At 47.4% G+C, this 13,825-nt stretch overlaps 1 protein-coding gene across 1 annotated transcript; it reads right to left on the reverse strand.

Annotated features, from left to right (window-relative positions):
* Positions 1-5,107: 5,107 nt before the first annotated feature.
* LOC101780200 (protein BIG GRAIN 1-like A) lies at positions 5,108-6,842 on the reverse strand. The gene is made up of 2 exons (XM_004955178.2): positions 5,984-6,842; positions 5,108-5,190 (listed from the first exon to the last, which is right to left on the reverse strand). Exons 1-2 carry the CDS (start codon positions 6,840-6,842, stop codon positions 5,108-5,110), a joined length of 942 nt encoding a protein of 313 aa, XP_004955235.2.
* Between the last annotated feature and the right edge of the window lie 6,983 nt (positions 6,843-13,825).

Genomic DNA, 13,825 nt, shown 5'->3' on the forward strand with positions numbered 1-13,825 from the left:
TTCATTAAGTAGTAGCTGTCGCTGTAAGCGAGGAACGAATCATACAAACAGGTATTATTATGACTTAGCCCGGTCTGATCAGTGGGTCGAGGTAACAGATTTTTATTCTTGAAGAGAGTAACAAATTAATAATAGCGCATCTTGTCATATATAATGTAACGGTGGTGTCACGACTTTTCAGACATACGGTGTACTTTTCTTCGGGAATACAATGCTCATAGTTTATTTTAAGGCCATTCAATACCAACATTGCTATGAGAGCAATTGTTATGCTACCTAAAACAAACATTATCATTGATTTTCAATCATCTTTGTATATTTTTAAATAAAATATAGCATGGATTGCAGGCAAATTATGTATGTTCGGTCACGCCACGATTTGAATAATGTTGAGTTAGTCGTGGTAATGATTTGTTCTAGTAAATAAAGATAAAAGAATACACGGATCACATGGCTAGAAAAAAATATATCTATTATTGCTTGTTTACATGAGCTATTTTTGTCTTTTACTAAGTGTTGTTTTATTAATAGAGGGGACCAATTTGTATTATAATAATAATGCACTATATAGTTATTGCTATACACGACAAACAAATAGTATAATCAGATATAGTAATTGTATTGACTCGAGTATCAATTATAAAATGGTAATGGTGCAACATGATGCGTAAAATGTAGTTTGTCGTGGCCACTTTTCAAAGTTCAGTATACATTTCTTGAAGAACACAATGCTCATGATCTAGTTTGCTATATTGGGTTTTGGCATGTGGATATTGTCATAAATCCTATAGTACTTAGAGAAACAATACTATTGGTCTCTTTTATTCTTCATATATTTTTTCGAAAAAAATTATAACAAGGATTGCAGTCAAATCAATATATCATGTGTCTAACTCTATTTGAATCATGTTGAATTAGCCACAGTAATGATCTTTCCAAATAAGAAAAAAAGAAAAGCCATCCGCCGACTACATGACTTCAAAAGGCAAAAGGAAAGAGAACCGCTCTACTATATCCCAAGTTGATGTGCCCATAGCAATAAGTATGGTTAAACATGACACCTCAATATAATTAAAAAGAGAAAAATGGCACTAAACATCATGAGCACCAAAATTTCCAATTGGCAACGTCAGGCCGTGGCCCATCCCCTGAGGTCACCGAGGTTTGTTGGGGCAAACATCAGATGGTCCAATAGAACTGGGAGTGGGCCTGGTTCGATGAATGGCTGGTAGCTAGGTCCCAGTAGTTTATTCCAGGCGTTGCTATCTATAGCAACGTTCATTAAAGATAATGTAATGGAGTACGGCTTCTGGGCACGCATAGGCTTGGCAATGACGGTGCGCGAATTTGGATTAACTGTTAACTTGCGCTGGTGTACGCTTCAAACGAACGCTCATATATATGCATACACGCATGCAAATCCTGTCTTTGTGAACTCCTATGAGAAATTAGGCCGATCGACATCTTCTGGTACTAAGCAGAAAGATTGCTCCAGAAACATTAGCTCTTCAAACTGAATCTTATTTTGTTCGAAACCACAAATTTGGTGAAGCTTATATATTTATATCTAAATTCCTACATTACTGGTAAGTACCTATTATTTAGCGACTCAAGATTAGTAGTACAATACTACTAAAAAGGCAAGTGGTAATATCCAAAAACTGCCGACATTATATAGATCCCATGTATAAACTACACTAGCACTACACATAACCAAAGTTGGAACACATATTTGAAAATTAGCAGTAGGACTAGGACCACTTTTAAGGAGACCGACAGATAACTTTTGCACGCTCTGCCTGAGCAATTGGCATAAAACTGCATCTTTTGACAAGTCATACATGCCTATGTTGTCAGTTCGTTAAAATAATAAGCACCCTGCATTTCAGTCATTTTTAGATATCTTCGGTTTTTAGTGTTTTTGCCTGTCTCGACATGCTGACAAACAGTTTTTAGTGTTTTGCCTGTCTCGACAAGCAGACAAAAGATTATAGTCCTTAGTTTACCTATATCGCTCGAAATCTGCGAACTGTCAGAATTTAGTTTCTGACTCAGGCCGGCTTCACAGAAAGATGTGCCTCACCGGCAGTCATGCAAAGATACCAAGAATCTTCTTCTTCCCATTGCCGCGCAGTAGTGCAGTACTGCAGTGCCGCTGTGACTGTCTTACTGCTCAAAGCACCACCATGAGAATCTCAAGCTTACTAGTAATGGTAGCAAGCAGCAGCACGCTTACGAGGAATGGTCCCAATGAGAACTCCTACAAAGCTTCTTTCAAAAAAAAAAACAAAGAATTCCTACAAAGCAGCAACTTGTTCTGCCGTAATGGAGAACCTGTGCCGAATCGGGCATCGCCGGACCACCGAAGCACCCAGAAAAGCCCTCCTGCATCTGCATGCAGCCGATGATGCTATCCACTTTGGGGGCTCCATGCCCATTGCGTGCCTGCCAGGGCTCCCGAAGTAGCATGATTCTCCCCAGCGCTTGCTATTTCTGCGAAAGGTTGCCTGCCCCGTTAGCTTTCATGATGAACTCCAATGGCAGTGACCCGTGAGATCTGGGTAGGCTGCCTGCCCTTCTCCATGGAAGAATAGTCAGCAGTCAGTACAGTGGCCAGGGGAAGTTCCAGTTTCCAAAGGACGAGCAAGTGCAATGGCATGGGTACTAGCTGGCCTATCACTCTATCCGGAATGCTTGTACTTTGGTACCTTCTATACAAAGCTTCATTCAGCCGCCCATGGAAGTAACAGAACTTTTTCAATATCTATTTTCTCAGGATTCGCCGGGAAAAAGAGTGGAGAACCAGAAGTTCAGCTCGTTGCCACTTCTGAATAAAGAGTGGCATGTACATGTGCAGAACCTCAATGGGGTACTGATTTGTCCACAGATTGGTGAATATTCCAGTTTTTTTTTATAGGTGATTGGTGTCTTTTAAAGTAAGTGTGAAATATGGGATCCTTTTCAGCATACCGTGAAAGTTAGCAGCAGGGTATGTATATTCACCACTGAACAGACAGGCGGAAAGCAACCGATCAATGGGCCTAGACAAAGATTGACAGCATATGCTGCTGCCATGCTTGAAGCCGTTTCTTCGGCGTAACCAAGGCGCAGGTCTCTATTACAGAACAACGGTGGAAACACATGTACTTTTCTTAGATCAAGAAAAAAGTGCCTTCTGTTTTTTTTCTTCCCTCATGCTGACTGTTGTTCCATGCATCTTTTTATCTTAATGTTCTTTTCCTAACTTTTGAGAGGTTCTTTCCAGAATGAAGGTTGCACTGATGGTAGTGTATGTCTTTGTGCTGATTGCTTGCTGATAGTGCCAGGTAAGTCCATGTCCAAGCTTGCAGCATGTAACTTCCAGCTAACCATTCTGTTGTTAGCAATATTGCTATTTGCTTTTTTCTTTTGCAAATTTAAGCTTACAAATTCAATCTGGTTCTTCGCTTGCTATATATGTAATTTATATTTTTTATTGAGTGAAATACTCCATAGAATTACTAGCACAAGTGTATGGAAAATTTCCCAGTTTCACTTCCTACTTTCCATTTTCTCTTTCAGCACCGTTGCTGGCAACCACCCTAAACAGTACAGACTACAGACATCCTCCCTAAACAATAATGTTGTGTAACCAATAATGGCTAACATTCTCAATAAATTGCAAATAAGTTTGGTAATTAGCCAGTCAAAAAAAAATCGAATGGGCAGAAGCATCTTCAATTTGTTCAAAGTGGCTTTTATTTTTTTGCTATTAGACCACAAGTGCTTTCAGTTCAGTAGTGCAACGTTTCACAGGTGAAGTTGTTTTATCATTACTTGGTACTATTTTCTAACCTCTTTCATCTCAGCCAAAACTATAATCATCCCTTACACAGCACCCGTAGCATAGCCCTTCAATGCTCACCACACAAAAGATCATTCATGCAAGAGACATATGCACAGAACTCACATACAGTCACTACTATATTTCAGTCATGAATGTTCTCTCGGTTTAGCTATTTGTACCCTTCTATTTCCAACCAAACATTGGCAAAACAACATGTCGGTACACAGCAGCATTATGGAATCATACGGCCTGCATACATTCTTTTGATTTTTCTAATTCTTTATATATTTACCTTGTTGATTCTTCTAACCCCAAGCCTTGACAATGTTTCTGACGATGGCTGCAGAAACAAAAAAGGCTGATGAAGAACTATCTACATAGCATGCACCCCGTCACCACCGACTTCACCATAGTTCCCTACTGTATTCAGATCAGTAGCTATTATGTTCAGAATCTAGGACTGCTTGTTTCACACTTATAACCTCTTAAGATCATTAGCAATTCCTTGTAATATATAGCTTAGCTTGACCCCATCCATACACATTGTGAAATATATTTTACTTATTATCTTCCATCTGTAAACCATGTACGGTCCAAATTATCTTTGCATCAAAACATTCAGCAGATATACACTCAACGATCAGCACGATGGCTCTTTGTTTGATTCGAGTTATTGTTAAACATAATAACTCCACGCGCGCATGGACGCGTGCAAATCACTAGTTGCTTATTATTTGTCCTACATTTTAAAGGCAACCAGGCAAAAACACACCATGCATGTCTACTCTTTATGGGCCGGGGTCTCACTCTCGTTAAATACAGTCCAGATAGCTATATGCGCGGCCCACTGGATGGCCTGTATTCTATATTTTTGCTACGCTGCTGCTTCTGTATTTTTTTTATCGACGTTCCTAATCAACAAATTCAATGCAGTTAATCTCAAAAAAAAGAAGAGAAAAAGACAAATGCAACTGCAAGTAGAAAAAGAACTACGTGCATAAAATGCTGCGCCTGTTTGTCAATCAAGCCATGGCACCGCAAGTGCTACCGCGTTGCTGAAAAATGCAAAACCACGTCGCAAGGGCTACCGCGTTGCTGAAAAATGCAAAATCACGTGTACATATGATCACATGGTTTATCTCAGTTGTTGGTTTTTCTCCATCCAACCGTTGATTCACTACCGTACTTCTTACCTACCCATGATCTATCACATTATTGATTCAAAAATGAATGGCTCGGATAACCCATGCGGTCACATGCACATGTGAAATATCCATGTTCTCAACTCGCAAGAGGCGTCATCGCATTGGTTGCCAAGTCTGCAACGTCAGCCATTTCCAACTTCTGTGCAGAGCTAGGATTCACTGATTCACAAGAACAAAAATAAAAACGCGCAACTTTCCAATAAGGAAAAGCTATCACTCACACCGAGTGATTTAAAGTCACTCCTCGCTCAAATTTTTTGAACCCATCCGAGAGTTGGAATTGAGCTCCAGCGAGAAATTAGGGATCGGGATTAGGGATTCGGGATCCGGAGTTGGGGTTCACTGAAATATGCCGGCTATAGAGGGAGGTTGCCAGTGGTAGGTCGGCCCGGCGGAGGTGGCGGGTGCGGGGTGGTGAGGCTCCGCGGCGGTGGCGCCATCGGCCGGGCGGTGGAGGAGGACGGTTGGGCAATGCTGTGTTGGGGGAACGACGACGACGATGTTTGGAGGCGGCAGTGGGAGGGGCAGGAAGTTGGCCGCCGCGAGTGGGCTATGGTCCCACCGAAATCGGTGCGGAGCTCCGATAGGACCCTAGCCTGCCTGCGGCAAGGGTGGAGGCACGAGGGCGGTGGACGGTGAGCCGCGGAGAAGCGAGGTTTAGATAGGGGAAGGGAGGTGAAAGATGAACGTTGGACAACAATCGGATGGCTCGTAAATCGAGAGACGGGAGCCTCTAATTCACCAGAGTGACGGATAGACAAGCCCCTTCATTAAGATCACAGAAACCGCGGGATTCGTCGTTGTACACGGTAGTACAAGATTTACAGCTACGATGGCGAACTATCTCGTACAACTCGGGGCCGCGGCCGCGGCCGCGGCCGCGCCAGCAGCCCGGCGGCGGCGGAAGCTCGGGGGCGAGGCGGCTCGGCATCGTCCAACGCCGCCGGCAAGCTCTCGAGCTCGAAGAGGTCGGAGCTGGACTCGCTGCTCTCCTTGGCCCTCTCCCGCTCCCGCTCCTCCGCCACGCCGAGCGCGCGCAGCAGCTCCTCCACCCTCCTCTCCGCCTCCGCCGCGGACTCCTTCGCCTGCACCATCGTCTCCATCTCCGCGGCGTCCCGCAGCCTCGTCGCCGTCCCGACGACCGCTCCCCCGCCGCCGCGGTCGTCGTCCACGACCACCGCCACGGGCGAGAACCTCACCGCCCGCCGCGCCGGGGTCAGGATCCCTCCCGTCGCCATGGATTCCCGCCGGGACGCGCGCGACGAGAGGATCGACCTCGCGGAAGCCGGCTCCGGCGCCGCGAACGCGGCGGCCGTCGCCCGCGGCGTGTGCTCGACCGACCTGGTGGCCGGCCTCCTGTTGCAGAGCAGGGCATTCAGAAGGCATGCGAACGGCGCCACCTTGGTCTTCTTCGCATTCCTCTTGCTCTTCCTGCCCTTCTTCTTCTGATCCGCACGGTTCCCGGTCGGCTCATGTGGTGGCGGCGGCGGCGGCGGCAGGAGGAGCGAGTTGGGCTGCGGGTCCGGCCGGACACGGCACGGCCGCGGCGGCCTCTGCAGCCGCGGAGACCGGACCGAGGAACGGGACGGCGATGATACGGCTGACGTAGCACGATGGCCGTGACGGCTTGAGACCGGCGTCCGCTGCGGTGGGGACGCTGGCGCCGGGCGCGTCTCCGTGGACGAGCGCGCGTCGGCGTCGGCCTCGAGCGATTGGTAGATGGCGTCGAGCAGCGCGGCGGAGAAGGACGGCTGGTGCCCCCGGCTTGGCCGAGCCGGCGGGGCGCGGGCGCTCTCGTGCGCGGAAGACATGGTGGCCGCGTGCGTGCGGTGGTGTAGGTGATCGGGTGGACTTGCGTCTTGCGGCGAGGAGAGAACTCTGAGGAGGATGCTGTGGTGTGGTTGGCGCTGGTGGTGGTGGCGCGTTCGTGCGGGGGTGAACGATCAGGGGGTTTGGGAAATGCGGCGCACACACAGAGGCACGGGTGGAAATGGAGGTGGGTGGTGTGTCCGCACTCGAGTTCCCGATTACTTTTCTGCGATTCTCCCCCCACGATGGAGTTTGTTGGGAACGGCCGGGCCGGGGAGCTTTCTGCGCCGCTGATGAGGCGACGAAAGCTGATGACTGATGCGTGCGAGTCAGTGACTGCACTGCGACCTCGCACCCTCTGATAGTGTGTGCGCTCGAGAGATCTCACATGCATGAATGCCAAGCCCAGGTGGCGCCAAAGCTGTTTCCGGCCGGGGCCAAAGAAGAGGCGCCGTTTCTCCGGCGCGCCCGGTGCAATGGACGGATGGCTTTGCTTGCAAGGCACCCGAATGATGCGCTCCCTGCCTTTTCTAACTACGGTTTCATGATTGTGCAGCCCAATACCAGGGCATAAAGACTAAAGAGAGTGCTGTTAGACGAACTTTATTAGAAAGCCTGATGATCCCTACAAAAGCCAGAAAAAGTGCAGAGCTTACAAACCAGTGAACCTAGGAATCACTAATTGCGATCATCACCTCGCCATGATCTTTGTCCCGACTTTGATACTTTGCTGGATGCTCCGGATCTGCCCGCTGCCGAAGTCGAATCAACAAGATGAAGGGGGTGTTTGGATACGAGGTGCTAAACTTTAACAGTGTCACATCGGATATTCGGATGATAATTAGAAGAACTAAACATAAGCTAATTATAAAATTAATTGCAGAACCCTGTGCTAATTCGCGAGACGATTCCATTAAGCCTAATTAATCCAACATTAGCAAATGGTTACTGTAGCACCACATTGTCAAATCATGGACTAATTAGGCTTAATAGATTCGTTTCGCGAATTACACTCCAACTGTGCAATTAGTTTTGTAATTAGTCTATATTTAATACTTCTAATTAGCATCCAAACATCCGATGTGACGGGTGTTAAACTTTAACACGTTGGAGCCAAACAGACCCGAAGAGTAATGCAAGTCAGAGGCACCGCGGCGAAGCGATGATGACCCACTCCGGGCGGGGCCGTGCGCCGCGGCATCCACCATCGCCGCGCACTGGCAGTTTCTTGCCTTGTCCACGCGGTCCATCCACATTCCACGCTTCACCTGGGTGTGTTTGGTTGGGTTGTGGCTTTTGGAAAAGCTGCTGTGAGCTGTGGGCTGTGGAAAAGCAGCTGTGAGAAAGCAGCTGTGGGAAAAGCAGAAGACCGTTTGGTTAGAGGAGCTGTGAAACTGTAGGCTGTGTAAGAAATACCTGTAATGCCCCTAAAGGTTTGTGAGTGTGTTTATATGCAAATTGCTCGTAACAAAATAATGCGTTCACTAATTCAAATGTAAACCACTATTTTAGGAAGAAACAAAAAATAAATTTTAAATGTTTTTCATCCATTAAAGTAATTGGTCCACATAAATAGAACTATATCGATCAAAAAGTTCTATACAAGGATGCCAACCCTCAACATTACTCTCCTCCTCTCGCACTAACCAAAGCATCAGCTATCCTAGTGTGAATGGTATTCATGGTATCCTCATTGTCCACATCGTCACTATCATCTCCTTGTGTTTGTCTCATACCACATGTATGTTGTACCAAGTAATCCTCATCATCATCACATCTCTTGAACTCCTTATCAGACAAATTGCTATCACGAATAAAATTATGCAATGCAAGACAAGCCATAATAATATGTTTCTGAGTACGAGGTGAGAAACTTGGCATGTCCTTCAAAATACGCCACTTCTGCTTTAAGACTCCAAAAGACCTTTCAATGACATTACGAAGAGATGAATGCAAAAAATTGAACATCTCGTACTTTCCTTGAGGAGGCCCCGAACGATGCTGAAATTCTGGTATATGGTATGTGCTTCCTTTGAAAGGCGCAAGATACCCAATTCGGTTTGGGTAACCTGAGTCCACGAGATAATACTTTCCTACAAAATCAAGTTAGTAAGGTACATTTTAATACAAATTCAGGTAATTTGTTGAAAGAATCATGTATACCTTTAGGAGGCAGGGGAAATGAAGGAAAATTTGCCAATGCATGATTGAGGATACGTGTGTCATGTGCAGAACCCGGCCACCCGGCAACCGCAAAGGTGAACCTCATATCAAAGTCACAAATAGCAAGCACATTTTGAGATGTATATCCATGACGGCATGTGTGGTTAACCACTTCGTCCACTGGTACTACCACTTTGACATGTGAACCATCTATTGCTCCAATTGCGCCTTTAAAGTATGGCCAAAAACGGTCCTCTCTCACCCTTTCATGCTCCGTAGAAAAAGTAGGATCCCTCGGCTTAATATTATCCTTAGCTAACTTGCGCAAACATTTCAAGACTTCGTGAAACTTCATGTGAACTGTCCAAAGTGACCGTGTGAAACGATTTTCAGCTTGTGAAAAAGATTGTGGTCCTCCGACGATCCACAAGAACATTGCAAATGACTCAATAGACGAAACATTGTTGGTTGAGGTCAATCCGTAAGTAGAGACTAGCAAATTATGAAGTTTATCGAAAATCTCGGTGCTCATCCGAAACATCTTATAAAAATATCTCGGACGTGACATACACCTCATCACCCATTGAATTCCAGTTTCTGACGTTTCCCTGTATCCATCTTTGTGCAAATACCTCTCAGTATACAAGTTGCCTATTTCTCCAATAGCACCAGCATGCTGTGCAAGTTCAGCTAGCAGTAGTAGTCCTTTTTGCCCTCCTTTAGCCACATCTCCCAATGTATCATCCATCTACATGAGACATTAGTACATTAATATTTAAATACAACAAATATCTTTGACAATACTAAATGAAAAAGCTCAACATAACACACTAATAGATAAATAATGTTTCAATATAGGGTAACAAATTATGGTTCAACATAGGGAAATTGTTGTCACATATGACAATAAATAATTTGACAAACAGGCAATACAAATCAGTGGCGCTTCATCATCTCCTTTTCTAGCTCCCTCTCAATCAAATCCAGTCTGCCTTTAGTTGTTTCTAGAGAGCTAAAGAGCTCCCTAAATTCAGGTTTAACAATTAAGGAAGCGGCTGTGTGCATTAGAGCATTTCCTTCTTGCACCCTACATTCTTTCACCATCTTCATAGTCTCTGTAATGGTAGGAACTAGGTTAGTTGGAGGAGCTGATGATGCTTCAACACTTGTGGAGATCCTCTCTGCAGCATTTTCTATCTTCAAACAAGTGGACTTGTACAAACGAAAGAATGGGCTCTTCTCATCCTTCTCTTCAACACCAATAGAGGTACCCTTGCGTTTCCTTTTTCCTAGGTTCACTGTCATATCCTTCTGCGTAGGTTTCACTACCTCATCCACATTATCATCACTTGCCTCATCGGATGATATATCTCCAGGACAGGATGCAGAAGACCCAGTTACATGTGCCTTGCCAAACAAGATATGCAGGTCATCGAGGAACTTGGGTCCTTGTTTTCGAAACTTTATATGGTGGCATTTGATTCCTTTCTCACGATTGTTGCATCTCTACGATTAGAAAAAAAATTAGCATTGGACACCATAAGAAAGAATGGAAAGAATATAATTATGAAGAAACATAGTTCTTACAGCAAGGTGTTCGTCCCACCATTCATCTGAGCAGTCAATAGTTTGTTTTGCCTCATCCCATCCAAGACCAGTTGCACAATTCTTGAACTCCATAAACGTGACATACTCCTTTTTCAGAAGATCTAACTTGTTCTTCAATTGTTTTTTTGTTCTCGTATCACCGGATTTTTCTGCAAACTTGAAAACAACGTTCTTCCAACCGCTAGTAGTGAAAATTCCCATCGGCCTATTCCCTGCTTCAATCTCTTCTTTGCAAGCATCAATCAAATGCCTTAAAAAAGTATCACCCCAATCCGCCTTATCACCCATTCTTCAACCAATCAAAGAAAACTCATAAGAACTAAGCTAAGTCATAACTATGAATCCAACTATCCAACTATTAAACTAATGGGAAATAAATAAGCATAGATGTCAAAGTACAAACGTTCATCCATTACATATTTTTGAATTATCATTTTGCATTTAACCATACTGATAGTAGAAAAGTGATTTATCTCATACCAGTACAATTGATTGTTCATACCTCAAGAAATTCCTTTTCGCAGGTAGCTTCCTATTTGATTTTGTGTTGTAATTGTACCTGACAACATAAAATAATTGAATTAGTATAAATAATTATGGTGCTTTTAACACTTCCATATATTCATAAGTTCTCTATTGCATTTTGTGATCTAAAAGTAGAGGCTCAATATGTTTATGTGTAAAAAGCATATTACTTGTAACCTGAGTATCAGTCACTAAAAAACTTATAAGTCGTTAGGTATTAGACTATAATTGAGTTTATTACATCTATCAGCAACTCTCTCTCTCCATTCTGAAAAGTTCATACCTTATATGCATACCAGTATTATAAAAAAAAAATTTACATCTATCAGTAACTATGAATTCATCTATAAGCATACCAGTATTATAAAAAAAAGTATTACAAATTAAAAAAAAATTCATACCTTATATGCTCCTGGTCATTCACCAGGAGCAGGACAGGAACCGGCGATGGGGGGCGCCGGCGATGGGGCGCCCTCCCAAGGGGGCGGCGGACGGCCGGGGGCCACTCAAGGGCGGCGGCGGCGGGCGGTGAAGGGGGCGGCGGACGGCCGGCGGGCGGTGAAGGGCACCGGCGGCGGGCGGTCAAGGGGCGGCGGCCGACGGACGGTCAAGGGGCGGCGGCCGGCGGGCGGTCAAGGGGCGGCGGCGGTGGGCGGTGGGGCCGGTGGCGGCGGGCGGTGAAGGGCGCCGGCGGCGGGCGGTCCAGGGGCGGCGGCCGGCGGGCGTTCAAGGGGCGGCGGCGGGCGGTGGGGCCGGCGGCGGCGGGTGGTCAACCTGGCGGCGGCGATGGGGGCTCCAGGGAGGCGGCGGCCGTCGGGGGCGATGGGGCGGCGGCGCGAGCCGTCGGGGCGATGGGGGCGGCGGCGCGAGGCCCACCGGCCAGGGGCGGCGGCGCGAGGCCCGCCGGCGGCCAGGGGCGGCGGCGCGAGGCCGGCCGGCGGCAAGGGGAGGAAGCCCGGCGGCCAGGGGAGGCGAGAGGCGAGATGCGTTCTGTGCGTGCGGGAGAGAAAAATTAGATGAAAGGGTACATCATAACCAGTGGCAGGTGGGTAATTTTTTACCCCAAAAGCACTTGAAAGCAGGGGGGAAGGTGCTTTTGATTTTGTACTAGAGAAAAAGTAGCTTTTGGGCAAAAGCACGTAGAGCTTTTGGGCCCTTTGGTTGGCTTTTGGCTTTTGCAAAAGCAAAAGCAGGTTGGAAAGCCCAACCAAAAAGAGCCTGAATTTTGCTGGGTGGGAGGAGGGCTGGAATGCGGCGATTATAACAGCCCAACAGAGCCTTTCGGCCACATTGCACCTTACACACAATAGCCCAACAGGGCCGGTTTCCGCTGGGCCACAAAGGCCGAAGAGCAACATATCAACACGTTGTTAATGAACGACGATGAGTCGATGATGCTTGACACGTGCCAATGTTGCTACAGAAACCGCCTTCGTGGGATTACGATTTGCGCCGCCCAAAAATCGTGTTAAAAAGCAATAAGAGCATCTCTGCCTAAAAGATAAAGTCCAAAAACTAGTTTTGGGACGTGTCCAAAAATTATTGGGAGAGAAAAAAAAGTGTCATCTCCAACAGTTCCCAAAAAATCGATTCCGAAAAAAAAATTAATTACTGGCGTATCATTATGCGTGGGCCCAGCATATGATTAATCCATGGGAATTACCGAATGCCCACTCCATGACGAAGCATGCGAGATTCCGTCGAAAAGGAAAACAAATCATAAGCGCCGTGCTTCAACAAATCATTAGCAAGTCATTCTTTGGCTGGGAGCGCCCCCGCGTCGCCCCTCTCGGGCAGCATGGGCGGAACGACGCCAATGCAGCCCGAGCACCTCCCACCCTCTTCCCGGCCGTGCCGCCGTCAGAGCATGCCGTCGGAAGTCCGTGCGGCGGCGAGGACGGTGGCGGCGAGGCCTTCCTCTTCTTTTCCCCTTCCGTCTCTCTATTTTTCTTCCCCGCAGGATCCGTCGATGGCTACACAGATGAGCCGCCTGGGAGGCCTGCTCCGACCCGGCGGTGCTCGATCCGGTATGGGCACGTCCGGATTCGGCTCCTCCTTATCCGGATCTGAGGCAGCGGGCCCTGCTGCGCACGTCCCGGCGGCGATCTATCCGTGCCCGCGCAACCGGCAGGGGCCGTGTGGCGGCGACAGGGGGCACTGGCCGCAACCTGCTTCCGGGGCTTCTGGCAGCTGCCGTTGCTGGCAGCCTGGACCTGGGGCAGGGGCAGGTGCGCCTAGTTCCAGGGGTGCGTGGCGGTGGCGGCGGTGATGGCGACGAGGCTTGCTTGCGCCTTGGCAGAATGTTGCGCACAGCTGCGGCGGGCGGCTGTCAGCGGGGCGGGCTGCGTTATGCGGTCGTGCGCAGCGCCGACGCTGCGGCTTGCGGCGGCCATGTGTTGCGGTGGCTGGCCGGAGCTGCCTCGTCGTTGGTGATGCAGGCGTCTATAGCAAGTGGCGAGCGTTTGTACCGGTGCCGAAGGCTGCGATGGTTCATTGTGTGGCTTTGGGAGATGACAACGCCAAGGAGATGGATCTGGTTCATCGATGGCGTGGTGATGGCTTCAGGTTGCAACATATGTGTTGGTCAAGTTGCTTGCAGCGGAACGTGGTGGTTGGTCCTGGTTTGCAGCGGCTAATGCGGTGCGGAACCACGTCGGAAGATGGAGCTTGCAACAACAACAATGTGCCG

This window comes from Setaria italica, chromosome I (genome assembly GCF_000263155.2).
Source record: "Setaria italica strain Yugu1 chromosome I, Setaria_italica_v2.0, whole genome shotgun sequence".
Taxonomy (NCBI): Eukaryota; Viridiplantae; Streptophyta; class Magnoliopsida; order Poales; family Poaceae; genus Setaria; species Setaria italica.

What these genes read in the sequence shown, in the direction of transcription:
- LOC101780200 (XM_004955178.2), bottom strand. Translation starts at nt 6,842, where the DNA reads ATGTCTTCCGCGCACGAGAGCGCCCGCGCCCCGCCGGCTCGGCCAAGC. An exon ending in CGACCTCTTCGAGCTCGAGA is followed by an intron (nt 5,191 to 5,983) that starts GCTTGCCGGCGG and finishes CTTGTGAATCAG; the next exon opens with TGAATCCTAGCTCTGCACAG.